Source organism: Morus notabilis, unplaced genomic scaffold, assembly GCF_000414095.1.
Source record: "Morus notabilis unplaced genomic scaffold, ASM41409v2 Scaffold936, whole genome shotgun sequence".
NCBI lineage: Eukaryota > Viridiplantae > Streptophyta > Magnoliopsida > Rosales > Moraceae > Morus > Morus notabilis.
In genome coordinates, this window is record NW_010367904.1 from 79,795 (window position 1) to 107,565 (window position 27,771).

The 27,771-nt window shown below is 36.6% G+C and overlaps 3 protein-coding genes across 4 annotated transcripts in view; 1 reads left to right on the plus strand and 2 right to left on the minus strand.

Moving 5' to 3' along the window:
• LOC21391535 (nuclear pore complex protein NUP107) overlaps positions 1–6,383 on the minus strand; it is a 20,692-nt gene extending 14,309 nt beyond the window's left edge. Inside the window, exons 1-13 of the mRNA XM_010113681.2 lie at positions 6,135–6,383; positions 5,273–5,640; positions 4,802–4,871; positions 4,363–4,478; positions 2,877–2,908; positions 2,593–2,718; positions 2,307–2,465; positions 1,926–2,018; positions 1,680–1,847; positions 1,233–1,331; positions 804–1,030; positions 634–691; positions 244–332 (exon numbers count right to left, since the gene is read on the minus strand). Coding sequence (XP_010111983.2) covers positions 244–332; positions 634–691; positions 804–1,030; positions 1,233–1,331; positions 1,680–1,847; positions 1,926–2,018; positions 2,307–2,465; positions 2,593–2,718; positions 2,877–2,908; positions 4,363–4,478; positions 4,802–4,871; positions 5,273–5,640; positions 6,135–6,214 — 1,685 coding nt within the window. The 5' untranslated portion in view covers positions 6,215–6,383. The remainder of the gene's footprint in view (positions 1–243; positions 333–633; positions 692–803; positions 1,031–1,232; positions 1,332–1,679; positions 1,848–1,925; positions 2,019–2,306; positions 2,466–2,592; positions 2,719–2,876; positions 2,909–4,362; positions 4,479–4,801; positions 4,872–5,272; positions 5,641–6,134) is intronic.
• Positions 6,384–7,200: 817 nt separating this feature from the next.
• Positions 7,201–20,327, plus strand: LOC21391536 (protein FLUORESCENT IN BLUE LIGHT, chloroplastic). Of its 2 annotated transcripts, none has more exons than XM_024175773.1 (5): positions 7,201–7,349; positions 18,361–18,486; positions 18,739–18,907; positions 19,156–19,476; positions 19,861–20,327. In XM_024175773.1, exons 2-5 carry the CDS (start codon positions 18,424–18,426, stop codon positions 20,064–20,066), a joined length of 759 nt encoding a protein of 252 aa, XP_024031541.1. In that variant the 5' UTR covers positions 7,201–7,349; positions 18,361–18,423; the 3' UTR covers positions 20,067–20,327. The 2 variants fall into 2 exon arrangements, with proteins under 2 accessions (XP_024031541.1, XP_010111984.2); XM_010113682.2 differs by having other exon boundaries at positions 18,361–18,470.
• Positions 20,328–20,565: 238 nt separating this feature from the next.
• Positions 20,566–25,718, minus strand: LOC21391537 (oligouridylate-binding protein 1B). Its single transcript, XM_024175772.1, has 12 exons — positions 25,463–25,718; positions 24,255–24,316; positions 23,789–23,891; positions 23,535–23,611; positions 23,397–23,458; positions 23,200–23,287; positions 22,976–23,051; positions 22,859–22,889; positions 22,464–22,580; positions 22,029–22,114; positions 21,565–21,741; positions 20,566–21,088 (listed from the first exon to the last, which is right to left on the minus strand). The coding sequence occupies exons 1-12, from the start codon at positions 25,568–25,570 to the stop codon at positions 20,804–20,806; spliced, it is 1,272 nt and encodes a 423-aa protein (XP_024031540.1). The 5' UTR covers positions 25,571–25,718; the 3' UTR covers positions 20,566–20,803.
• Between the last annotated feature and the right edge of the window lie 2,053 nt (positions 25,719–27,771).

The following is a 27,771-nucleotide window of genomic DNA, read 5'->3' on the forward strand; positions in this document are numbered from 1 at the left end:
GGGGGGTGGTTTGGAAGTGAAAAGAACAATCATGTATTTTAAGGCAATGCACATTTGCATTACTGCTGGCGCTGGACAGCTTAATAGCTATTTTGCTTAACCTGGCTTTTCACCATGAAAGAGAAACCAGTGAACATAGCTTTCTTAGCAGTTTGTTCTCACACAAAGCATAAGTTGAATGATCCAGTGAATAGATGTAGCCGGGACCTTAGCATCCAGACCAGGCAACTAGAATAACATTACCTGAATACACTCTGATCATCGTCTGAAGGTGCTATCCACGACCATATGAGGTCCAGCAGACGTGGTATATCACCTGACATCAAAACCATCTGTTGAAAAAGAAGTGACAAGAGATCAATCAAAGGTAGAGATAATAAGTAGGACAAAAATGTTAGCAAAAGAAGATTGTTACCTTCAGAGGAGTAATGCCTTGTGACAAAGGAAACGTTAATTTATGCACATATATTCACACAGGAAAAAAAACAAAAACAAAAACACAAACAAACCTTCCGAGTCAGGCCCACAGCCACTAGCATAATTACTCTTAAGCAAAATGGTTCGACACTTTTATCGAATGTATACCAGTATTGCGATGAACAAGGAAATTGAAAACAAGCTTCACTAGTATACCTCAATTTGGCGTTGTTGATCCTTGCATGCCCGAGTAACACTTTCATGCACCATTTCCCTAATCAATAGTGATTAATATTTAGTTAGCAAGGAGCATCTTGATGATGAAGAGAATAAGAGAGAGAGAGAGAGAGAGTACTCTTTGAATGAAAATTATATCCATAGCATACCCCGAATGTAGCTTCCGAAGAAGATCAGACAGTTGTCGTGGTTGCAGGTTCAAAACTTGGAGCGGCCAGTTTTCTGGTCTATTTGAACGCTGAGATGCATGATCACTACTTCCATCAATTACATCGCCAGAGTTTCTAAATTGATCAAGGCTCCCTGGTTGCAAATTAGCCAACTCCAAATCCACTTGAACTTCTAGCCATGACTTTGCCATTGCCCAGCACGCTGACTACAAGAGATGTGATTGGATTTAGTAATGAGTAGAAGAAAAAATAGAAAAGTCAATTTCCAAAATGAAAGCATCCTCTGACCCAATGGGGGTATCTCAATCATGGGAAAGTAATAGCCAAAGATCCTCACAAAATAAACCTACAAAAGGAAAGCACTAGCTAGTGACTTGTATCAGTCTGTAAAGATAGGAAGAAACATACCTCCCAGTCAGTGCAGATAGAAAGCATGCGCTGCAAGTTGCTACATTGTGCTGCATATACAGCCGCTTCAAATTTCCCACCATCTTGATGAGCAATTTTCTAGCGAGATAGATAGGAAAATTTACATTGATTAATGAGAGAACGGTATGAACATAGATTAATTACCAATTCAAGCACATACACGGACACCATATTGAATATATTATATATTAAAAAAAACTGCATATGCACTAACCTAAGAACAAGGAAAACTGTGTCAGGGCATAGATCATATCTACAACCAGCATAAAGGTAAAATATGTACATAGCTTTGAAAGCTTTTGCAGCAAAATGCAGTCCAGTTTACCAATACATAGGGACATGCAGGCAACAGATTTTGGTACTGAACGTGTATGAACTTGTTCTACTAGAGAAGAAATTTTTTTGAAATGATTCTTTGAACTCTACCTCCGAGGCACAATAAGAAGCCCATCTCCAAAGACGCCATTGGTGACCTATGCCACTTTCCAGTTCAATGGCTTGTAAAGTTCTGCCCTTCCCATTTTTTAAGAGAGCTTCAACAGAAGGAAATTGGTCCAGCCCCCCAAATGGACACAAAGTTGCAGCTCTCCATGGCTGAAAAATGTTAACATGCATCAAGAGAGCAGCTAAAAATATAAAAAAGCTAATAACTCCATTTATAACTTTGCTTACTTGTCCAGCAGATCTACAGAGGTTACACGCCTCCTCAAGTCTCCCAGCTCTCAGAAGCGCCCAGAGATCTTCTAAAAGAGATTCATCCTGCTTCTGTTGAGATGAAACATAAAATAGAACTTTTAAATAAAGGAACCAGATGATGATTTCCACCAAACAGACAAAGTTTCACAATCTACAGCTTTTGAGAGGTTGCACTTATAAAGCAATTTTGGGAAAGCAGTACCTGCATTTTGTTTCAGTTACCCACTGACAATCCCAAATCATGTTATTATCGAAATAAATTTATTTATGTGATTATGTCAGTAGCAAAACATACACACCATGCATGCCATAACCAAGGACAATGATAGAACAAGGTAATGAAATAGCAAAGAGTACCTTGTCATCAGGTAGCGGATAAGCATGTTCTCGTGTTGGAGCATCAAAATCTAAGTGATGAATAGTGCTTGTATTGGAGGCACCTTTTTTAAGATAACGTTGGGTATGATGCCAGATTCCAGAAGTTGGGAGATAGGTACCAATATGTGATCCTCGCACCTGTAAGTTTTCACAATTCCATGTAAAAAATTCTAGTACAAAAAGGACACAAATCTGAAGCTTCAAGATGACACTCTTTATGCCAAAGAAGAGGGTCCAAAATAAACGACTGATGTGAAGGCTAAACCTTTCTTTCCAAGTCAAGTGCTTTGGAAGCTAAATCTTCTAGCCACTGAACAATCCGCAAGCATAACTGTGCGGTATGGTCCTCGGCTACAAACTGGCAAGCCTCCAAGTGTGAAGTTGGGGGCAACTGTCATAAGTGAATGTGAATGCAATTCAGATGAGACCAAACCATTCCATGTTATACAAATGTGCTCAGCCTAAAAACAAAAACCAACAAAACTGGACAATTTTTTTCAACTAAAAGATAAAGCATTTAAGAAATAAATAAATACATAAAAGCATCACCAAGATGAGCTCTTTTGGGATATCTTCAGTTCCTGCAAGAAGAATAACAAAGTTGATAAGAACAGAATATAGAATTCAACTAGAAAGAATTGAAAGAACGAATATGATCTTTATTGACTAACAGAAATGAAATACAAGAACAGTTCTTCGAGATACTGCCCAATCTCCCCTGCTCAGCATTAGCCAAGACTTCCTCAACAAGACTCCAATAATTTCCTCCCCTGTCTCAATTCCCGAACCCCCCTTTTAATATCCTCTGCCTTCTCTAACTAATTCCCTCCCCAACTAAAGTCCACAGTAACTAACTAATAACATCCTTTCTAACAAACTACTAACTTCTCTAACCAACTAACAAGTTCCTATCAAAAGTGTCAGGCCCAAAACCTAAAGCTCGAATGGAAAAATTCACAACAGCCAAAACCAACAAAAACACAGATGGGTAGTAATTGTGAAGGTGTCCTATGGAACTGATTTATAATTCCAGGAACTAAAAATTATCAACCCTATAAGAGACCAGAATGCTTTTCCTTTCAAGTCTTCCCTCCAAACAACTATTCCCAGAGTAAGGAACAATATATACAGAAAATCTGTCAAGAGAAATATGCAGTGCGTCATATGACTCATTAAAAAAAAATTGTGGATTTCTCAACAACAACAACAACAACAATAACAAGCCTTAATCCCAACTTACTTGGGGTCGGCTATATGGATTTCACTTTTCTACATGGCTCTGTTCGAAATTATACTTTCCTGAAGGCCTAGATCTAGAATGTCTTTTCTAACGACTTCGGTCCACATAATTCTTGGTCTACCCCTCCCTCTCCTACTATTAGGTATAAGAATGTCCTCCCAAGCACGAACTGGTGCTTCTAGCGGTCTACGTTGGACATGCCCGAACCACCTCAAGCGGCCTTCGCGCACCTTATCTTCTATTGGTGCTACACCTACTTTACTACGAATGACTTCATTCCTTATGCGGTCCATTCTCGTATGGCCACTCATTCATTTTAACATACGCATTTCTGCCACACTCATCTTAGATATATGTTGTCTCTTAATGGCCCAACATTCACTACCATATAACATAGCTGGGCGGATTACAGTCCTATAGAACTTTCTTTTCAAGGACAAAATAAGATTTGACACACACACACACAAGTATCTGTGGCGAAGTATTTTATGGGGCCGGGACCTTTCCTATAGAACTTTCTTTTCAAGGACAAAATAAGATTTGACACACACACAAGTATCTGTGGCGAAGTATTTTATGGGGCCGGGACCTTTATCTTCATGTGTTTCTCATCAATTTTAAGACAACGGAACACACAAGACATCAAACGCAACATAATTGTTGAGTCAAACCATTTGAAACCATCTTCCAATGTTATAACAGCTTAGCAATGCATACATCCTCTGTTACATTTGTGTGTAAGTGTGTGCGCAAACATTGCTTCTAGTAGGAATGTATTAGGTAGGAGTTCATTACCTTTTCCATAGAGGTACCACAAGAGGGACCAGGAAGCAGCCTCATCAAGAAGGAGCTGGGCCTTTTGCCTCATTAGCTTGTCCTCTACAACACGATGCCGTACATTGGAGCCATACCTATAGCAGCGATACCATGATGACAAATGAAGTGGTTACCAAAAGAAATTAATATATTTATTCAGCACCAAAAAGACATTAGAGAATTAGATTAAACAACATGGCTCAGTTTCACTCAAAACAAATCTCTTATTAACTGAAAAGAACATAAAAATTAAATCAACACTCAAAATTATTAGAAGTGCTGCTAGTGCCAGTTAGATTTTAAAAAAATAATTAAAAAAGGCAGGATGCCTGTTTAGAGTTATGAATATACCAGTCGAATATTACATATCAATTTACAAGCATATGATGCTAAAGTATTAGCAGTAATTGGGATATACCTAATTGACTCGGAAACATTTCGACAGGATTTCTCAAATCTTAGTATCAGGTCAGGAATAGGCATCAACCCTGCAAACAAAATGTACAAAAAAATATATTATGCAAATAGTTAAAATAAAACATATATGCCAATCTTGACTGAGAGGAGATTGCAATACGGGTCCTGATAATGAAAATAACTATGAGATCGAATCAAATACAAAATATATTTTAAAATTTATGAAATTTTATTAGAGAGCATTATCCAAACACGTCACTACTTAACATCATGGTCAAGCAAGTCACCCTATATAAATAGGCACTTAGCTTATATCTATGTAATGCCAAAACTATAAAATGTATGTCACGGAAATTTGCAAAATGATCTCAAGAAAATATAGAGATTAGTGAACATCGGAAACGAGTGCAGGATAATAGTAAAGAGAAATCCAAACTTTAGGTGCACTAAAATATAAGCTTGCTTTGAACACCTTGAAGAGCAGAATCAAGAAGAGAGGCAAAAAAAGTAAATGTTGTGTCTCCACCATCGGTCAGCGTCTCATCCTCGCGTTTGCAAGCTTTTAGTGAAGAGCGCACCGAATCAAAACCAAAATCCACTTCTGGAATGCCATGACCCTCGTAAGACAAACTCCTTTTTAAAGCTAAATGTGTCTTTAAAGGTGTTCCTTCTGAGTAAGAAGCATCTATGCTATCGGCCTCGTTTTTGATATTTTCAAGAATGAGTGCAGCATTAGTCGGGCTATGGATATCATGTCCATCATATAGCAACCTCGATTCACTGAACTTTGAAGGCGAGTTTTCTCGGTGAGGCGATATGCTTGATCCCGAGGGTCTTTTCCTGCATATATTACAGCTTTAAGTGCAACAATATGTTTGAATGGACCAATTAACGGATAAGAAATGGAATTTTAATGTAGATAATCAGAGCTGATAAATAAAGTCACTTAGTCAGAGTTCCAAAACCCCCCAAAAGAACATGTTCACCGGAATCCACATATGAGCAGAACCCAGATATAACAGCAAAATGGGGAAGTGCAAAATTGATTACTCGGGTAATTACTACGTGACTAAAATCTTTGAGACAGGCTTCGATTAACGATTTTATGCTTAAGCATGACAATTTGAAGAATGTGTATGTCAAAATTCCCAATTGAACAAATTCAAACCCCCTAAATCCTAATCATAAAAATGTAGCCAATCAATTCTTTTCAGGTGACAATCAATTGGAATAAAACCAATGCAGTGGAAACCAGACACTTTAAGAACAAAACCTAAAAACCCGTTAATTGAAAACAACGTAAGAGAAAGTAAACAAGGTTTTTGGAGCCGTACCCATATCGGCGATATTGCTCTCTGATGGTGAGATCTTCCGGGTCGAAGTAGCTCGGAGAAGCGTCCATTTCGACGTCCATATTCCGCTAATGACCGAAGTACGCGATTGATAAACCCTAAATCTCAGTAACTTCAGAACTTGCAGAAGCTTAAACCCTAGGAGCTTCGAGCGCGGGATGCTCAACTTGGACAAGAAAGAGACATGGAAGACTGCAGTCTGCACTGCAATAGCATACAAACTGCTGCGACTTGAACCGAAACGCACCCAACGCGCACCGTCTTGGCTTTAAGAAGACGAGAAACGACACGCATTTAGGGGTATAAAAAATAACAATTCTTTTAGGGGAAAAAATTAAAGTCCGTTTTATTTCGTCCATTTAAATTTTACTACAATAATAAAATTTTAAAATAGTCACATTTAATTTTTTTTATTATAATAAAAAAAATTTACATAAATTCACATCTCAACTTAAATTAAAAATTTAAATCAACAAAATAAATGAGTTTTAAAAAAAATAACAATTATTAATTAGAGGTATTTATCACATTTAAACTAGAAAATTTTAAATTTGGCCTTTTAAACTTTATGAATAGTTTTTAGTTTGTCTACTTTGTTATAATATTTCTTTTAATAACAATGAAAAAAATGATAAATTAAGTGCGATTATATAATATTTTTTTTTGTTTTTCACAAAAATAAAAAATAAAAAGACGTTAATTGCACTCGCTCATTTTCTTGTTTGTTGCTAATAAAAATTTCTAAGATAGAAGATGAAATTAGATTAATTTAAAATATAAGGGACAATGTGAGAGTTTGTAAAATTTAAATGGTCAAATGAATTTTAAAAAAAAAAATCGAGGGGCACAGATAGAAATAATCCTAAAATTTCAGAGGTTATTGGCCGAAAGGAAAAACAGGGGGATGCAATGTCAATGAACGAAAAATTTGAGGAGTACGGTTGCAAATAATGATTTTGAATCTCTGAATGGCATGTAGCGTAATTTCATTCACAATCAAGGTTGCTTTAGATTGTCAAGCAGATTGTATTATTCGTGACTTATCCTTGGAAAGGCCAGTGAGGAACTCTGCGTTATTATCCGAAGCAGCAATGCCAATGGCGGTGGTGGCCCGTTGTTCTTGCTTCCTCACTCATCCCATCAACTCCCGCCGATCTCCACTCTCCGATCAATTCTCCGTCAAATCCTATCTTCCCGGTCAGTACTAAAAAAACAGTTTTTTTTTTGTTTATGTCCGATAATGATTTTTTTTTTAGAGAATAGTTTTTTATTTTTATTTTTAAGAATAGACAATGCGCATTACAACAAGTTCTTATGTCTATACCAAGCACAATAAAAAATTTAGTTTATGACAAAATGGAATGCGTCTCTTTAACGTTAATATTCTGATTTCTGAATTTTTTTTTTTAACTTGCAGAGTGAGATTGACTGATTGAGTATGTGGTGATTATAATTTTGCCTGTCATTTTATCAAAAATCTGATTTTTGTTAACGTACCAAAAGTTGGAGTAATAATATGATAATTACGAATTTAGTGGGTTAACGTTAGTGTCTTCTCCTTAAAAGTCAGCTTTTAAGGGTGATTTCTACGGGTTTGTAACAATTGGTATCAGAGCCTCTGTACCAAGATCGCGGGTTCGAGTCGAACAAGTTACTTTATAGGCTAAATTTTAAGTGAATGTTTGGTTCATGGATTTAGAACCATTATCGGTTTACATGTGTTTTTTGTGAGAGAAAACATTGTAGCGAGCCACGAATCATGATTCGAACCATGTCACGAACCATGATTCGAACCATGTCACGAACCATGATTCGAATATGAGAGATAATTACGTGAAAAAGGGCAGCACATTTGGGTAGACAAATCCAAATTAATGGAGGAGGAAATCTAATCACATGGAGAGGTTTGGGTTGTTTTGGGAAGGTGTTGTACACGGATTCAGACTTGAATATGGAAATAAGGTGCTGCAAGGATTCAGACCTGATGGGAATAATATGAATCTTTTAATTAGTGGTTGATTTGACTTTCAAAGAGAATGAATGTGATAATTTTATCACGTGGAGAGCAACAATGCTAAAGAAACGGCATTATCTCTTTTAGCACCAAAATCAGATGTGGTTGGTTTTGTGAAGATCATTATGGGTTTAATGTGAGTGGTTATGCAGAGTGGATAATTATAAACGTAGGTAATGAGAAGAATGAATTGTATTGTCATCGACCTTTACAGAGTATACACTTAGGGAACGGAAAAAAGGAAACTAACTAAATTAGCCTATACTGATTTCTTTCTTGGTTTCTAGTAGTTGACTAATTCTAATTTTTTCATATTTACATGCTAATTTAATCCCTAAAATCTGGTGAATTTAATCACTGAATATTTCAACACTACCCCTCAAGCTGGCTTGTAGATGTCTTCCATAGCCAGCTTGCTTATCAACCTGTCAAACTCCTTTTTGTGCAGTCCTTTAGTGAGTATATCAGCAGTTTGTTCAGTAGTCGGAACATAGGGTATGCAAATTAGGCCGTTTTCTATTTTCTCTTTGATAAAGTGTTTGTCCACCTCAATATGCTTGGTTCTGTCGTGGAGAACTGGATTATGAGCAATTGAGATAGTAGCTTTATTGTCGCAATAGACCCTTATGGGTAAACTAGGAGAAATCTTCAAGTCCTCATGGAGCCTCTTTATCCAAATTACTTCACAAATTCCATGAGCCAGTGACCTGAATTCTGCTTCTGCGCTACTTGCAACTACACACTGTTTTTTGCTTCGTCAAGTAACAAGGTTTCCCCCAACAAACGTACAATAGCCTGAAGTTGATCGTCTGTCAGTCGTGCTTCCTGCCTAATCTGCATCGGTATAGACTTCAACCTGTAAATGTCCACGGTTTTTAAACAGCAAACCTTTTCCTGGAGTCCCCTTTAGGTATCTTAAAATTTTGTAGACAACCTCGAAGTATTCCTGCCCAGGTGAGTGCATGAATTGGCTCACCATACTTACTGTAAATGCAATGTCTGGACGTGTGTGTGATAAGTAGATGAGTTTTCCCACCAGTCGCTAGTATTTTTCTCTGTCGATTACTTCCTCGGGTTTAGCAGCTTCAAGCCTTAAGTTGGCATCGATTGGAGTTTGTTAGGATCCTGAGCTCAAAAGAAATGAAAAACCAGCAAGTATTTGAATGGGATCCAACTAATAGTTTCTTTATTGAATATCAATCAATTTACTAACATCAGTGAGCTCAACGAATCTCACAATCGGCAAGAATGGAAAATACAAGAAAATAAAGATAGAGAGGGATTTTTGAGGAACCCCACAACCTCCCAAGCTAACAGCTGAAACACCAGAAATTCTCCACAAATCTGATCCTCTCCTCCCTAGCAACTAAACTCCCTATTTATACTCTCCTTAAGACTATTGAAAAAGACTTCTAAATATTAGGTTCCTAACAGAGTTTCAGCAGCCTTGCAGCCAAGAAGTCCTGTTTCTCCAAGTAGGTCAAGGATATATTTCCATTGGTTTACAAACAAACCTTCTTTGGATCGGGCAAACTCCATTTCGAGAAAGTACTTCAGTGCTCTAAGATCTTTGATTTCGAAGTTATCAGCTAGTTTTTTCTTCAACCTTGCTAGTTCTTCTATGTCATCTCCTGTCATGATTATATCATCCACATAAACAATTAAAATAGATAGTTTGCCCTTTTCTGTATGTTTATAAAGCATGGTATGATCTGCTTGACTTTGGCCGTATCCATAGTCTTTCACAGTTCTCCCAAAACGTTCAAACCACGCTCTAGGAGACTGTTTAAGACCATACAGGGATTTCTTAAGTCTGCAAACTTTTCCTTAGCCAAACTTATCTTCAAAACCAGGTGGTAAGCTCATAAACACTTCCTCTTCCATATCGCCATTTAGGAAGGCATTTTTTACATCCAACTGATATAAGGGCCAATTGGAGTTGACTGCCAATGACAACAGTACACGTATTGAATTCATTTTTGCTACTGGAGCAAATGTTTCCTGGTAGTCAATTCTATAAGTTTGTGTGAATCCCTTTGCTACGAGCCTCGCTTTATATCTCTCCAAACTTCCATCGGCTTTACAATTTATGGTAAATACCCACTTGCAACCAACAGTTTTCTTTTCTTTGGGTAGGTCCACTACTTCCCACGTTCTACTTTTTCTAAAAGCATTCATCTCTTCCATCATAGCCAATTTCCAATCTGGATCGTTAAGTGTTTCCTGAATGTTTCTTGGAACAATCAAGTGTGAGATCTTTGAAATGAAAGCCCTATAATTACGCGAAAGTTTGTGATATGAGAGATATTTTGCAATAGGATGAATGGTGCAAGAACGGGTTCCCTTTCTATGAGCTATAGGTATATCAAGATCCCGAGGCTGTATATCAATTTCATTAGACTCAAGAATAGATGATAAAGAAGGAGGAATGGTTGGCAAAGTTTGAATTTGTGTACCTGATCCTTTTAGGAATTCATCGCTCGGAGATTTTGATTGATCTTGTGCTATGATAATAGATGGATCTCCTCCTCTTTGATGATTTCTTTTCCTAGAATAAACCAGAAGCTCTGAGTTAGATTCTCTTGGAACTGTAGGTAGTATTTCTCCCCTTGTCGAAGAGTCAACTAAGTTTGGCAAGACTTTGGTTGGGAACATCACTATTATTCGGATATGAAGTAATATTAGCATCTTGTTTTGACATGGGTGATGATTCAAAAGTAATTGGTTTAGGTAAAAGAGTTGGAAGAATTTCCCAAAAATTTTCTTCATCATGTTCCTTCTCCCCCTAAAGAAAATTGTTCTGAAAATAAGGTTGTTTTTCAACAAAAGTAACATCAATGCTGACAAAAATTTTCTTTGTTTTTGGATTAAAACACTTGTACCCCTTTTTATTTGAAGCATATCCACATTTTTCAGCTCTAGGGTCAAGTTTTGATCGATTTGTACTTGGTAAAAGCACAAAGGCAGTGCAGCCGAAAACCTTTAAAGGGAGGTTGGATTGGAGTCGTGTTATTGGATTGAAGTCAGATTGTTTCTTAAAATACTCAAACGGAGTAGTATAATTTAGAACACGAATAGGCATTCTGTTAATTAGGTAACATGCTGTTAGAATGGCCTCTCCCCATAGATATTTAGGAGTATGCATTGAAAACATGAGAGCACGTGAAACCTCAAGTAAATGTTTATTTTTTCTCTCAACAATACCATTTTGCTAAGGTGTATCAACACAAATGGATTGATGATGAATCCCTTTTTCTTTTAAAAAACTTCCTAGCACTTCATTGAAATATTCAATGCCATTATTTGTGTGGAGTATGCAGATTTTTATTTGAAATTGTGTTTCAATCATTGCATAAAAATTTTTAAAAAGATTTTCAACTTCTGATTTTTCACGCATTAAGTAGACCCAACATAAACGTGTGTGGTCATCAATGAAAGTAACAAACCATCTTTTGTCAAACATTGTTTTGATCCTCGAGGGACCCCACACATCACTATGGATTAAATAAAATGGCCGTGAGGCTTGATAAGATTTTAAAGGATAACTAGAACGATGACTTTTTGATAGAATGCAGTTTTCACAATAAAGGGATGAACAATCCAGTCCTTTAAACAAATCAGGAAACAATTTTCTTAGATAAGGGAAACTAGGGTGCCCTAGCCTATAGTGCCAAAGCATTATTTGATCTTTAATAGGGATAGAACTAATACTACTCAAGCCTTGAGCTTTTTTATTGTTGGAAATTCCATCTTCAAAGTAGTAAAGACCATCTACCATTTTAGCACTGCCAATCATCCTCCCCGAGTTATGCTCCTGAAATTCACAGTGAGATTCAAAGAAAACAACACGGCAATTAGAATCTCTAGACAATTTACTTACAGATAAAAGATTGCAAGCAAGTTTCGGGACATGAAGTACAGCTTTGAGTGCTATATTTTTTGTTAAATTGATCAAACCTTTACCCGTAATGGGTGAATAAGAACCATCAGCTATCTGTTAGGATCCTAGTTGAGTCCCACATTGTTAAAGTATGGGCTTAGCATGTAGGTTTATAACCACTTGGGCACCCTCTCGCTACAAGCTAACTTTTGGGGATGAGTTCTACCTAAGGGTTATAACAATTAGTGTCAGAGCATGCTTCTCCTCAGGCCCACGTTGCGGAAGGGGCGACCTGGAAAGGTCAAAGTGGGCCATCCAGAGTGGGCCGCCGTGGACGTCGGTGTCAGAAGCATGGTGGTATGTTATGATCCTAATTGAGTCCCACATTGCTAAAGTATGGGCTTAGCATGTGGGTTTATAACCACTTGGGCACCCTCTCCCTACAAGCTAGCTTTTGGGGATGAGTTCTACCTAAGGGTTATAACACTATCCTAATTTTTTCTAGGCCAGAACAAGGAACATAAGTGCGAAACAAATGTGAAAAATTGGTCATATGGTCAGAAGCTCCTGAATCAATGATCCAAGGAGCATAACTTAGATTTAAATGACAGGATAGGGCATTTGGTTTACTACCTGAATGGGCCAGAGAAGCATTAGGAGTACCAGATGATCCAGGGTTGGATTTCAGCAGCTTCAGAAGGTGATCCATCTGCTCTTTGCTAAAGGGAATAGAAGGGACAGCTTCGGCTTCATGTGCAGAGGGAGATCAGTTGAATTTTCGATTGTCCTTCCAATTTGTTGACTTCCCGTGGATCTTCCAGCAATTTTCACGAGTGTGATGAGGCTTGTTACAATGGTCACACCATACACGGGGTTTCTCTTCATTCTTTCTCGGAATAGCCCTGCTCACGTTTGCCTCCGATGCAATCAGTGTTGAGTTTTCAATGGGGCTGCTTGACGCCTTTTTTCCGAGTGTGATGAGGCTTGTTACAATGGTCACACCAGACGGCGACTCTCCTCCCTACGCACTTCAGCAAAGACTTCTCCAATGGAGGGAAATGGCTTCCTACCAATAATTCTCCCTCTAACCTCATCGAACTCAACATTGAGTCCAATGAGGAATTTGAAGATCCGGTTATCTTTAACAGTTTTCTTGTAATGGTTGCCATCTTCGGGGGATTTCCACTCATAATCACTAAACAGATTGAGATCCTGCCAGAACCGCTTCAGAGTATTGAAGTACTTTGTAAGGCTGTCATCTTCTTGGCGGATTTCACCAAGCTTCAGCGTGATCTCAAAAACCTGAGATTGATTTCTCATATCTGAATACATCTGGTTGAAATTATCCCAGAGTTCCTTGGCTGTGTGATAGCACATATAGTTTGAGCTTATATCCTCATCCATGGAATTCACCAGTCATGTCATCACCATCGAATTTTCTGCATCCCAGACAGAGTGTGGGATCGTCACTTGAAGGTTCCTTCTTGTCTCCAGTTAAATACCCGATCTTACCTCTGCCACGGATATACATCCGTACAGATTGTGACCAGCGCAGGAAATTATCTCCATTCAGTCATATGGTGGTAATTTGAACAGAATGTGAGTTTGAATCAGAGTTAGGGTCGGTTGAGGACTCGGACACTTTTGGTTGGGTGACGGATGATGGAGTGATCTCAGAAATAGCATCAGACATGGTGTTTTTTGGTGGTAAACGGCTTAGGGTTTTTTTAGGAAATCAAAGACTGCTCTGATACCATATAAATGTAGGTAATGAGAAGAATGAATTGTATTGCCATCAACTTTTACAGAGTATACACTTAAATAGAATTACAATAGGGAACGGAAAAAGGGAAACTAACTAAATTAGTCTATACTGATTTCTTTCCTGATTTCTAGTAGTTGACTAATTCTAATTTTTCCATATTTACATGCTAATTTAATCCCTAAAATCTGGTGCCTTTAATCACTAAATATTTCAACAATAATTGTTGTTATATATATTACATGTGTGTACGTGAAGTGGTGTGCCTCGGAAGGAAGAGAAATTATTTTTTTATGTCTTTGAGTTTTTAGAAATTGAATGTGATATTTGGGGCACGGGTTTTTAGAGAAAATATTCAGAGTATCGTCTGTGAGATTGTAAGTTTTATGTGTCATTGTGTTCGTCCTTTGGGAGAGGGATTAGAAGCGTTCGGGAGAAAGCGCACTGCACGACGAGCCAAAGGGATTTCGTCCTGCAGTTTGAAGACAAGTGGTGCTCGCTGGACAAGGCCATTAAGGAGATTCGACACGGCGGCGACAACGTCAAGGAGGGAGTCTTTGGGTATATAAGTTCGATTGGTGTCTGTAATTCTTTGAAACTTAGTGTATTGTTCACTATCTAGGCGTGGCCCCGCAAATGTAAGTGCGTGCACCGAACTGCGATACTAATTCATGGTGTTCTTTATGTTTCTGCACTATTATTTTCTTGCTTCTCTACTTTACTTTTCTGCAAATTTATCTACTGGTTTCTAAATCTGAAAATTAAACAAAACATCAGTGTTACAAAAAGTGTTATCACATTCTGTGTAACACTTGCGTAAAAAAACAGACCTAACAATTGGTATCAGAGAGGTTCACTAACTCTTTGCTTGGTGAGATTTTGGGAGTTTGTCTGTTGTGGCAGGAATGGATTTTTTGAAAGAAGGGGTTCGGTCTCACGTCCTCTTCTCATTGATGGTTCTAATTATTCCTATTGGAAAGCTCGTATGAAGGCGTTCATCAAAGCAATTAATGAGAAGGCGTGGCGTGCTATATTGAAAAACTCGTATGAAGGCGTTCATCAAAGCAATTAATGAGAAGGCGTGGCGTGCTATGTTGACTGGTTGGACATACCCCCTTACTAAAAATGAGGCTGGAGAAGAAGTCATGAAACCTAAAGAAAAATGATCTACTGAAGAAGATCGATTGGCTAATAACAATTCAAGAGCATTGAATGTCATTTTCAACGGAGTTGATGCTAATCAATTTAAGCTCATTTTAACATGCGAATTTGCCAATGATGCTTGGGAGATTTTACAAACGGCACATGAGGGTACGGCTGCTGTGAGACTATCAAAGTTTTAAATTCTTACTACGAGGTTTGAAAACTTACGCATGCTTGACGATGAAACAATTTCTGATTTCAATTCAAAGTTATGTGATATTGCTAATGAGGCTTTTGCACTTGGTGAAAATTTTTCCGAGTAAGGAAGGCTTTAAGGTCGCTACCAGCAAGATTCGCTTATAAGGTTACAACAATAGAAGAGGCAAAGGATGTGGAATCAATGAGGCTTGACGAGTTGATGGGCTCCTTGCGTTCCTTTGAAATGAACCTGAATGAAAACAACAAGGAGAAAAGGAAGAAGGAGAAAGGAATTGCTTTTCAAGTTGATGTTGAAGAAGTTGAGTCCGATGACCAAGAAGACTTGGCCGAGTCCATAGAACGATTGTTGAAGAATTTCAACAAGGTGATGAAGAAGCTTTACAAGAAGAACCACACACCAAACTTTGGAAACTCAAACCATTTCCAGAGGAATAAAGCTGCAGCAAATAACACAGAATTGAAGACAAGAAATAGAGGTATTCAATGCTGGGAGTGCAATGGTTACAGCCACATTCAATTCGAGTGTGCTGACACTCTCAAGAAAAAGAAGAAATCACTCAATGCTGCATGGAGTGATGAAGAATCTGAAGGCAGTCAGGAGTATGATGATGATCATGTGAGTAATTTTGTTGCCTTCAATGTTTATACTGATCAGAGTGTTTCTGTCAACAGTGTTGCAACACTTTCTGTAACAAATTCCGTGAACAACAGTTAATTCAAATTCTGACAGTAGCAGTGATGGTGAAGACCTGTTATGAAGCCATCCAGGAATCCTATCAGACCATGTTCAACAAGTGAGTTAAAGTGTGTGAAATGAATAAGTCTCTACGGGAGAGAGTCAATGAGCTTATCAAAGAGAATGATGTGCTTAAAAGGGCTGCCGTGAACTATTAATTTCATGTTGCTGAAAAGGAAAAAAAACTACATGACACAATGGCAGAATTGGAGCGCACTCAAAAGTCATTGAAAATGATGAATTCCGGCACTGCCAAACTAGATCATATTCTCTCTATAGGAAAAGGAAGTTGTGATCGTTATGAACTTGGTTACATTGGTGAAAGCTCAATGTCCAATACAGTGTTTGTGAAGGAGACACCCGCTCATGAACCTCGGACTCCCCTCAGTAAGAAGGTTATTATCTCACCCTCTCGACGTAAAAGGTTTGTCCCCATATGCCATTACTGTGGTTTACCTGATCACATAAGACCAAGATGCTATAAGTATTTGAATTCTTTGAAGAGAGGTATGCTCTCTAATCCACCGAATTCTGCAAGGACACCTAAAATGAAGATTGATGTGCAAGACAAATTTCTTAGACGTGTGTGGGTAAGAAAATCTGATTTGAGGTATCATAGAGTTTGTACTTCTTTAGAAGCATGTACTAATGATTGTGGGTGTAGTAATTGTGGCTGGTCCAAGCATTTGACAAGTGATAAGAGCAAGATTCAGAAAGTGTTACATTCAGGGGGAGTAAGATGAAGAGAAGATTTAGGGGGAGTGAGTTTCAGGGATCAATGACCTTGAAAGATAATCTAGAGGAAAGTGTTGTACAGAGTGTTCCATCAAGTGTTGCAACACTTTCTGCAACAACAGTTTCTAGAAGATTTTTGTTTATTTTTACTTTGGCTTATTTTTGTCAAAAAGGGAGAGAACAATGTATTTTTCTAACTTTTCTAGTTTTTGAATTTTAATTGTTAATAGGAACAATGTGTTAGTTTTGCCAAAGAAAATGTCAAAGGGGTAGATTATTAGGACTTTAGTTCGCAATTTGTTGGCATTAGTTGTAAAAAATTCAAAAACAGATACTTTTGGCTACTGGCGTTTATAAAGGAGATTTCATTGCTTGTGAAATCATGAAGATTCCTGAAGATTTGGGATAAGTTTTATTTGAGGAAAGAAAATATAGTTTTGGTATGATTGAGGTATTTAAATTAGGAGATTTTGCATATATTATGAGAGATAATTACGTGAAAAGGGCAGCACATTTGGGTTGACAAATCCGAATTAATGGAGGAGGAAATCTAATCACGTGGAGAGGTTTGGCTAGTTTTTGGAAGGTGTTGTACAAGGATTCGGACTTGAATATGGAAATAAGGTACTGCAAGAATTCATACTTGAATATGAGAATAATATGAATCTTTTAATTAGTGGTTGATTTGACTTTTAAAGAGAATGAATGTGATAATTTTATCACGTGGAGAGCAACAATGCTAAAGTGACAACATTATCTCTTTTAGTACCAAAATCTGATGTGGTTGGTTTTTGTGAAGATCATTATGGGTTATGCATAGTGGATAATTGTTGTTATATATATTGCATGTGTGTGTACGTGAAGTGGTGTGCCTCGGAAGGAAGAGAAATTGTTTTTTTATGTCTTTGAGTTTTTAGAAATTGAAGGTGATATTTGGGGCACGGGTTTTTAGAGAAAATATTCAGAGTATAGTCTGTGAGATTGTAAGTTTTATGTGTCATTGTGTTTGTCTTTCGGGAGAGGGATTAGAAGTTTTCAGGAGAAAGCGCATTGCTAGCCGAAGGGATTTTGTCGTGCAGTTTGAAGACGAGTGGTGCTCGCTGGACAAGGCCATTATGGAGATTCGACATGGCGGCGACAACTTCAAGAAGGGAGTTTTTTGGTGTATAAGTCCGATTGGTGGCTGTAATTCTTTAGAACTTAGTGGATCGTTCACTATCTGGGCGTGGCCCCGCAGATGTAGGTGCACGCACCGAACTGCAATACCAATTCATGGTGTTCTTTATGTTTCTGCACTATTATTTCCTTGCTTCTCTGCTTTACTTTTCTGCAAATTTATCTACTGCTTTCTAATTCCGAAAATTCAACAAAACATCAGTGTTACAGAAAGTGTTATAACACTCTGTATAACACCTGCGTAAAAAAACAGACCTAAGACAGAACGCAGTGGAATATTACGTACCAAAAGATTCATCATGGGCCAGCAATAAAATAATTAGTAAATTTATAAACCCTTGTGTCCCCTCTTCTTGCAAGCTGATTTTCAAGGATCAGTTCTACGTTCATATGTGTGGCATAATGAACTTCAAATATAAATATAAAAAATATTACAAAAACTCATAATGTTTTGTTCCTTTTTTTTTAAAGGTTGATGTGCTTCTATTTGAATGTGAATTTATCTTTCAACTAATTTTTCATGGTATTCTTTGTTTGAATCAGGAAAGTCAGCTTCATTTTCATTCGAAGTAGAAAAGCTAATATCATCATCAAAAGACACCCATAATGGACTATTTAACATATGCCATATATCACCAAGCTCAAAGTGCCAGGTATGATGATCAGATGGTGAGTCACCCTTAATTAAGCTGTTCTTTTTTCTTTTTGGTGGTTACATTTGTTTGAAAAAAGTTGTTGGGTGGTAACAATTTTCTTTGCCTTAATGAATTTTGATGACAAAGTCCCTACAATGAATGACAGAATCTATGTTTGGTCCTGAAAACACGAGTCACGTCATTATGTTGAAATTCTCTCAATGATGAATTAGAGTGCTTGACTAGAGTGCTTGTTTAGTAATGTTAGAATTATTTGCTGTGGCAGGGAAACATACAGATCAATTTCCCGGCTGTTGCAATTTTTGTCAGTAATACCTTGATGTTCTCCACACCTTTTAAAGCTTTGGCAGAAACATGTGAGGCTGATAACTCTTTGTTCAACATGAACATGCCTTTGTTGCTGGCTTTTTCTCTTATAGGGGCTACAGTCGGAGGTAAGGTATTACTTGCTTAGTTACATATGCTTATGTCAAATCGGAAGCAAAAGTTGTTTATTTTCTGCGTGTGATGTCTGCTTTGTTCCGATGACACTTGGTGGATTGTAAAGTGTGCAATGAATAGGTTTTAGCGTGAGGTTTGAAGTTTCAAGGGAAAGAAAAGTATAATGAGAGATTGAGACGTGTGTGATATTTGAACCCATGTTCTGTGTGGTATTGTTCTTGATGATCTAGTTGTATAATAGGATTGCTCGCTCGGCAAAGAAGAGGAGAGCTGGAACGATTGAATGAACAGCTGCGACAGATAAATGCAGCTCTAAGAAGGCAAGCAAAGATTGAGTCTTATGCTCCCAGCTTAAGCTACGCTCCTGTTGGTGGAAGGATACCAGAGAATGAAGTAATTGTCGATTCAAGGAAGCATGAATTGATTTCTCATTTGAAGACTGGGAAGAATTTTTTGAGGAATCAAGAACCAGAGAAAGCATTCGTGGAGTTTAAGACAGCGCTTGAGCTTGCTCAAAATTTGAAGGATCCTATAGAGGAGAAAAAGGCCGCAAGAGGCTTAGGTTTGTTCTTATTCCCTTTCTGCTCGTTATTAACCTATTGTTGTTTCTCTTTCTATCTGAGCTTTCTGAGTAGACAAGCTAACTGATTGGAGAGAAAATATTAGGCCTTTTTTTTTCTTCTTTGGGAAACAACTTCATGCGCTCTCTCAATTAAAGAAAGGAAAATCTAGTCGAAATCCACTTTTGTGGTGTGAACTTTTCTTTTCTTTTCTTTTTGTTTCAAATGTCACATGTTTTTTCATGCTGTAAAACAATATCCAACCAACTTTTTATTTTATATATATACTGCTTTATGATTTGCCCCACTGCCTGCACTGTTTATTCATCTCAAATTTTCTCTAATATTTCTGTTTTCTGTGTTTTTTTTTTTTTTTGGCTCCTCAGGAGCCTCACTCCAACGGCAGGGTAAGTACCGAGAGGCAATCAAATACCATTCGATGGTTTTGGACATCTCTGAGAGGGAAAAAGAGGAATCAGGGAACACAGAAGCTTTTGGAGCAATTGCTGATTGTTATGCTGAGCTTGGAGATCTTGAGCGTGCAGCAAAATTCTATGATAATTATATTGGAAGATTGGACAAGGACGACTGATCATCTCACTTGTCCCAAGCTTACTAGTACACCATTTTAGTACGCGTATCAGAGGTTACTCCATTTAACATAGAGGGTGCGGATGACTTGCCCACATTTGCCTGCGGACATTTTCAGTTTTGCTTTTGGTAACATAAATAATGTAGCAATTTCTGAACTACTCGTACTCTAATATTATTGTAATAGAAAATTTTATTGCTTTAAGGGATTGCGTTGTGTGATATGTTTGAAAGTTAAATAAAATTTCATTTTCAAGAAAAACAACAAGGAATTACGCAGGTTGAACAGGAATTCCAAAGTGACAACAATGTATCATCAGATCACACTATCAGTGAACCGATTTGTTAATTTATTTAGCCGTAGCATCCCACATTCATCTAAAATAAGAAACAAAAATAGGGGAGGCCGAAAGAGTCCAAGAAAAAAAAAAAAAAAAAAAAAAAAAAAAAAAAAAAAAAAAAAAAAAAAAAAAAAAAAAAAAACAGCTGTTCATACTATATAGCCAACTCCCTCTGATTATCATAACCACTCATCATAACAAAGAACCACAAAATCATACATGATACACATCCATAGAAAATAGCAATCACATAAGGTGGCGTAACTAACGACTCCCCATGTGAAAAAAAAGGTAAAAATAAAAAATAAAAAAGTTTCCTAAAGGTTTAGAACTCGGGAGAAAACCTGCATCAAGACAGGAAATACAAGTAGAAATACAACATTATAATTATGTATTATCACTGGTAGTACATGAGCTGCTGAGCGGCAGCAACATTCTGGAATCCCCCATCGTATATAGCCTGACTTGCTCCAGCAGCACCCATTCCCATGGTGGCCTGCTTAAGATGATGCTGTCCCTGTGGATGCATGAGGGCATGTACCCCTCCCATCTTGCTCATTGCTAGTTGCCGCTCATAGGCTAAGAGGTCGTTGGCAGAGATGCCGGGTATGGGAGCAGCAGCCGGAGGAGGGAGCGGGTTTGAAGCTGTCCCAGGTGGTGTGGGCTTGCTTCCCCAGGAGCACTAAAACCATAGAAAGAAGAAGACAAGCCAAAACAATCAGTAATAAATAAAATTAAAACCACATAGAATAACATTCATATTCAAGTTGATGCATCTTCCATAAATACATCTGCAAAACATACAACCTCACAGGAAGTATTCTCTACATCTTTATTAGGAACGCAGCACGCCAGAATGCTCTACTATAGGGGTTCACAACAAAGGCAGTGCTCCAGTTGATTGATGGAACAATCCAAAACACTTTTTTTTTTTTATTTCAGGTATCTAAAAATAAGTTGGATAGCTAGAATGGAAGTGATGGTCAAAGACTAACAAATCAATTGACAGAAATCAAAGTATGGTCCACAACAGATGTCAGATGCATCCAAAAGAATAACTAGTATAACAGTAATCCAAGAGCTACGAATCAAACTAGAATGTTGAGTGAAAAAACAAGTATTCCTTTATGAGAAAACCAAAAAGAAGCAAAAGCACACCTTAATCTGTCGTCCACATAGAAGTGACTGGTTATTTCCCACCTGAATAGCCATAGCTGCCTCAGCATGAGTACTATACCTCACAAAACCAAAACCCTTATCACGCTGGACTCGGACCTCCTCGATCACCCCAGCTCCAAGCATATGAAAGTGACGATGCAGATCAAGCTGAGTGACCTGTAAATCATAAACAAAAAATATATATATACATATATATATATATATCTTAAAATAGGCTTTATTTTGGAACTTGATGCTCAACAATAATAAACATACAACTCAGATATTCTGTTCCTTAAAAGGTGCAACCAATTTTGGCAGTGTAGAAAAACCCATTCAGTTCTCTTACAGAAGCAGACGTGCATACCATTCCAATTTTCACACACATAGCATATAGTATGCTTCTGGTGCAGATCTACAATAGAATAAAGGAAAGGGAGAGAAAAACCGTAACGGTTACTTGCCTCTGGAGCAAGATTGCCGACATACACAGTAGTGTACTGAGGATTGTTTTCTGGAGCCTCACTGTTTGCTGTCTCCTTACCATCTTCTGCACAAACAAGATGAAAAAAATGAGTTTATAATTCTCAAAAGCATATAAATCTCTTCACAAGAAGACAGCACGCAGACATTATAAATCTCACCAAAATAAACTATTTTGTTCCATTTCTAGATCAACCAAAAAGCCATAAAGTAAAGAATTTTGAAAACTGAGTCAACAATTATTGTAATCATAAAGGAGATGATGCGTCATCTTAGAATAGAAATCTTCTACGCATGTCAAACAAAATACTGGTATCTTTTATGATGCGCATCCTTTTAAGTACGAAACTATTAAGACGCTAGTAACAAACAAAATTAACTGCCCTCGTTCAAGTTCTGAACCGCAATAGCCTGACCTGAACCATTTGTTAGTTCTACAACACTTTTTGCATCCGAGCTCTGCTTGTCCTCATTCGTACCGGCACCTTTTGTGGCCCAGTTGCACCTTATCTGTCTACTGCCCAGCCATTTACCTAGACAATGGCACCAAAGAAAGGAAACTTAACGTTAGTGTTTCAAATACTAGCATAAATCTATTTATCAAAGAAATATTAACATGCATCCTTTTGTGAATTGAAACATAATACAAAATTTAAGGTCCACACTGCAACAAGTAGAAAGTATTTCTCTTTCAGCATTTTTGGAACTGCTAGCACAACACCAATGCTATATATTCAATTGGAAAATTGGTCTTTGAACCTATAGATGAAAAAATAATGTTCAAATAATAGATAACAGCATCAATCCTCACCAGTCAAGTCATTTATTGCACTTTGAGCATCCTGAAAGGAATTTCAAGATTTTGATGAGAATTAAAGTCTAGCATAAAAGAAAATAATAATAAGCAGACCCAAAATGAAGACAGTACCTGTTGGTTTCGGAATGAAACAAACCCAAAACCTCTTGATCGTCCAGTCTTCTGATCCCACATAACCCTTGCATCTCTAGAATAGAAAATTGATCAAATTAGTGACCATTATCAACCAAGTAACAAGGTGAGCAGTGAACTTCCTGAAAATATGTGTTATCATTATTTGAATTAGTATACCATTCAGCAAAAAAATAAAATCAAGTCACAGTGTTGAAGCTTACGAACAACTGCCATAAACAGAAAAGCACGCAAACAATGTAGCATCAGTAACCTCAGGGCTGAGATCACCAACAAAAATGTTGAAATGACCTGCACGTGATAACAAACAATGTGATAAAGCAGACAAGGTGACAAATGGTTTTTGACAAAACAACAATTTTGACTATCAAGAAGTTGATATATACAAAAACAAACAGACCTGATGTATCCTCCCTCTGACCACTTGCATATGCCCAGTTTACTTTGATGGGCTGCCCAAACCTGAAATCACATCACAAGATATAAGAGCAAATCCTCACCAAGTTCACCGCAACGAATCATTAGAAGTTCAACTTACAGATGCCTTCCATTCAGAGACAATATGGCAAGCGCAGCTGATCTACGATCAAAATAATGAACAAATCCATAGGATGACTTCATAAACAGGAAAAAACCATGAGTTAACATGAAAACTGACTGGTAAAACAAAGTAAATAAATTAGAAAGCTAAATAAGTTAAGACACTTAATTTACACCAATCAGAACTCCCCAGGATGTAAAGCAAGTCAGCAGAGGAAAACTGAAAGGGAACAGAACCAGTTATGAACTTACCTTTTCCTTTCTTATAAGTTTGCAGCCTTCGACAGCACCAGTACTCGCAAAAACCTCTTGAAGAAGCAGTTCAGTGACCTGTGTATGAATGTTTCCCACGTACCTGCAATTTCTCAAAAATAAAGGAACTGGAAGTTTTAAAGAAAGAAGAGAACAAACAAAATAGATTAAGCCATAAGTAACTGCACTTAACCATGGAAGACAAAAGATAATTCAATTAATTACTTAGCGCAATAAAAAAGATTTTCATACAGAAAGTGTAGCTAAATATACGAGTAATTATCAAGGATGTTGTCATAATCAACGAAATTCAAGAGATTTAGTATAAATAAACAACGAGTAAGAAAGATGATACGTGAAATTTAATCACATAAGCATGCAGGTGGAAGGACAAACATCAACATGCAACAAAAGAAGAAGACACAAAAGAAAAAGAAAAAAAAATAAAGTCTAAACAAACACTCACACACTGCGGCAAGTACTGGGATCAAAACCAGGAGGCAGATTTCCACTTGGGATTGGCTCAATCTGCAAAAATAAAAATGTAAAAGGGAAAGAAAAGAAAAGAAAAGAAAAGAAAAATAGAAAATAAACAAAAAGGTTCCCACTATATCTAATCCAATCAGGTCCTATCGTTCAGCCTAAAAACAAAAACAAGCCCAGAAAGTAAAACGAAAAAATTAACAAGTTAACATAAAGTAAAAGATAAAGTCACTCAAACCAAACTGTGGGTGGTGGAAGAAGATAGGACAATTTGCAACAACGAATATTCTAAGATGGGCCAAATTTGTAGTTGCTTTTCTGTCAAGTTTAGAAGTTCTTCTGAAACCCCCTAAATCTTCTTTAAATCGCCCTCATAATGATGCAAAAAGAAGGCACAAACACAAAGAACGGTGATGCAAAGTGCTATCACATCTACTACATGAGCGTATAAAGTACACATAGATAATACACGAGCTTTGCCTTTAAAATTTCCGTTTTCAGAAAGTGATCGTTCCAGGTCCACTAAAATCCCAAACTTGTAACAAAAAAATAGTAACTGTAACAAAGATATTACATGAAACGAGATGAATTTAACGCTGCCTTCTTTAATTTAAGTTACTGAAGTAGGAAAAAATAATTACTCAGATAAATACGATGTTTCACTCTTCCAATCCATTTATGTTGTTAACTGATAAATTCTACACTCGAATCTAAACAGACAGTTCCCAAATCATTCATTTAAGACCTTTTGGAAAGCGGAAGAAGAAGCCAAAACAAGCTTTGTGAGGAGAACAAAAAGATGAAACTACACTCAAAGACCCTCCTACGACTAAACTGCACGCGAAGCTAATCAGACAACATCAAACACAAGAGTTTCTAAATTCGAAAATTTTGAGAGCAACGAAAGTAAACGAACAAAACGATCAACATCAACTCCAGAATCAAATGCTAAGAGAACCATCTAGAACCCATGATTATGTAACACCCAAAATATTTATTGGCCCAAAAAATTCAAATCCCTAGCTCTCCCAACGTCCGTACCAAAGAAAAAACAGAACGAACTAACCCTAGCACTCACAATCCGAACCCTAGAAAGCAATCAAAGAAAATCGTCCAAAAAACAGAAATCGAATCGAAATCACAGAGGCTACAAAGAACGGGAATTTAAACGAAAAGGAAAATAGCTCGAACCTGAGGGGGAGCTAGGAGGCCAGGGTGGTAGAGAGAATGTTGCTGGAGAAGAGCTTGCTGCATCAGAGCTTGCTGTTGCTGCTGTTGCTTCAGCCTCTGGTGCTGCATTTCCTCGGCGATTTCCCGAGAAAAATAAAAAATTTTCCGAGAAAGTTTGAGGTTAGGGTTCGAATAAGGACGGGTCTCGGGAAAAATGAAAGAGAGTGTGGGGGGAAAGAGAGAGAAAAAAAAGGAGAGGAAAAATGCGCGTGAGGAAGAGGCCTCAGAAAGAGAGTAAAAACGTTGAATGGCTCCAGGGGTAAATATAGAAGGATCTCTAATCAGGAGTTATGATAAGGTTACGGTGACACTCACACTGATTTTTTGATTGGCAAATAACAAGTCGACGGTGGCTTTTAAATTGAATAACCACTTTTTACTTTTTGGATATTATTTTAAGTAAACAAAATACAGTCATATAATACAATAAAAAGTCTAATTTTAGCTAAAAAGAACACTACTTTAAAAAAATTTAAATTGTTAAAAGAATGAATCCTTAAATATTGACGAGGAAACTACTTTTTTGAATTTTATACTTTTTTTATGGAAGATATGTACTTTTACAGTGTGCCACTGGCTTCTGTTAACGAAAGGGTTGAGTGCTTTTCATTGTCTCAGTATAATTTTTACACAAGCACATTATAGTTTGATTTAAAAATTCAAGTACTTTTTACCTCAAAGAAAAATCAAGCACTTTTATAGTTTTATCATTATTTATTATTATTATTGGTTAGTGATTAGTGCTTTACTTTTTTTTTCTTGCAAAACGGTCATGCTTTTTATAACTTTTCTTTTTTATCAAATTGGATAACGAAGTGTAAAAATATAAGACTCTTATGAAAATTAAAAAAATGTAAAATTAAAAAGAAAAACTTTAGAGAGAGAGAGTTTTATTAATTTTATTAAGGTATATAAAATGAAAAGTCTTAGAACTCTATTTATAGAAAAACTTTCAGTACTATCACAATAAGATTCTGATATAAACAATAACTTTAACTCATTTACATAACTCTACTCAAGTGGACAGTTACTATTCATAACAAAAACCATACAGTGGTTTATTTTGTTCGCTATATTACACCAGTTGAAAGCACATGCGTAGCGTAATAAGTTTTTTGACTTTCTTTATACATGAAAGTAAAATTTTATCAAGAGTTTAGTTCCTTCTCTTGATTTATTATTATCGCAAGAGTTTAGTTGAACAAAAACAAATTCAATAGACCACGTTTTTGGGGAAAAAAATAAATAAATAGTGGGATAAATTATATAAAATATTTAGAGGTACATGTGTTAAAATACTATTTAAAAGAATTGTATAAAATAAGATATTTAAGAATAAACACAATTGAAAAACAATGCGCTCATTTGGTAACGTTTTCAAAATGATTTTGTTTTCATTACAAAAGTAAAAATGATTGTTTTAAAAATCATTTTGAGACTGATTCTAAAATTACATTTGATTGGTTTTTTAAGATATTATTTTGAATATAATAAACAAGCAAAATTGTGTTTTGTTATAATTATTAATCAATATATTATAACATTGTTGATAAGTATTAGAAAATAAAAACAGAAAAGGGAAAACATCTTTCAACCGTTTTTTAATTATTTCACAAAAACTATTCTCATTGCTTTTTGTTTTCGTTTTCGTTTTTAAAACATTTACTAAACAAACACGATTTATAAATCGTTTTCATTTTCATGTCTCAAAATATGTGCACAAATGTTTTCAAAAACAATCAAAAACCTACAATTCAATTCTAAAGGCACCCAGTATTTCAATAAGATAGTTAAGAAAAGTATTTACAAAAGCCACATTTACAAAATTAATATTTTAGAGCACTACAATAAAAAAATAAAAAATAAAAATTGCTTCAGTGAGAACGAGAAAAGAAAAGGCAATTTGGTGATGATAATTAGAATGAATAATAATAAGCCACGTTTTAAAATACAATGTTGAATAAAAACATGCGTTTCCATTGAATATTATGCACATACAAGTAAATAGAACACAAATTTTAGAGGAAACAAATAGTGATAAAATCTTCAGAATGGTCATTAGTATTTTAAGATATATGTTTAGTTTTTAGACCTTTCTAATTAAAGTGAACTAATGAACTTACCTTGCGTAATCTCCATTGCAAAACTGCGTGTTTCCGCGTAGTTTTGAACAAGGCCGGGAGTTATGATGGGCTATAGATGTGGCACGTGTGAGATTGCATGTCAAATCTCGTGTTAATCCAACGAGATTGCTCTAGATCTATCGTGTG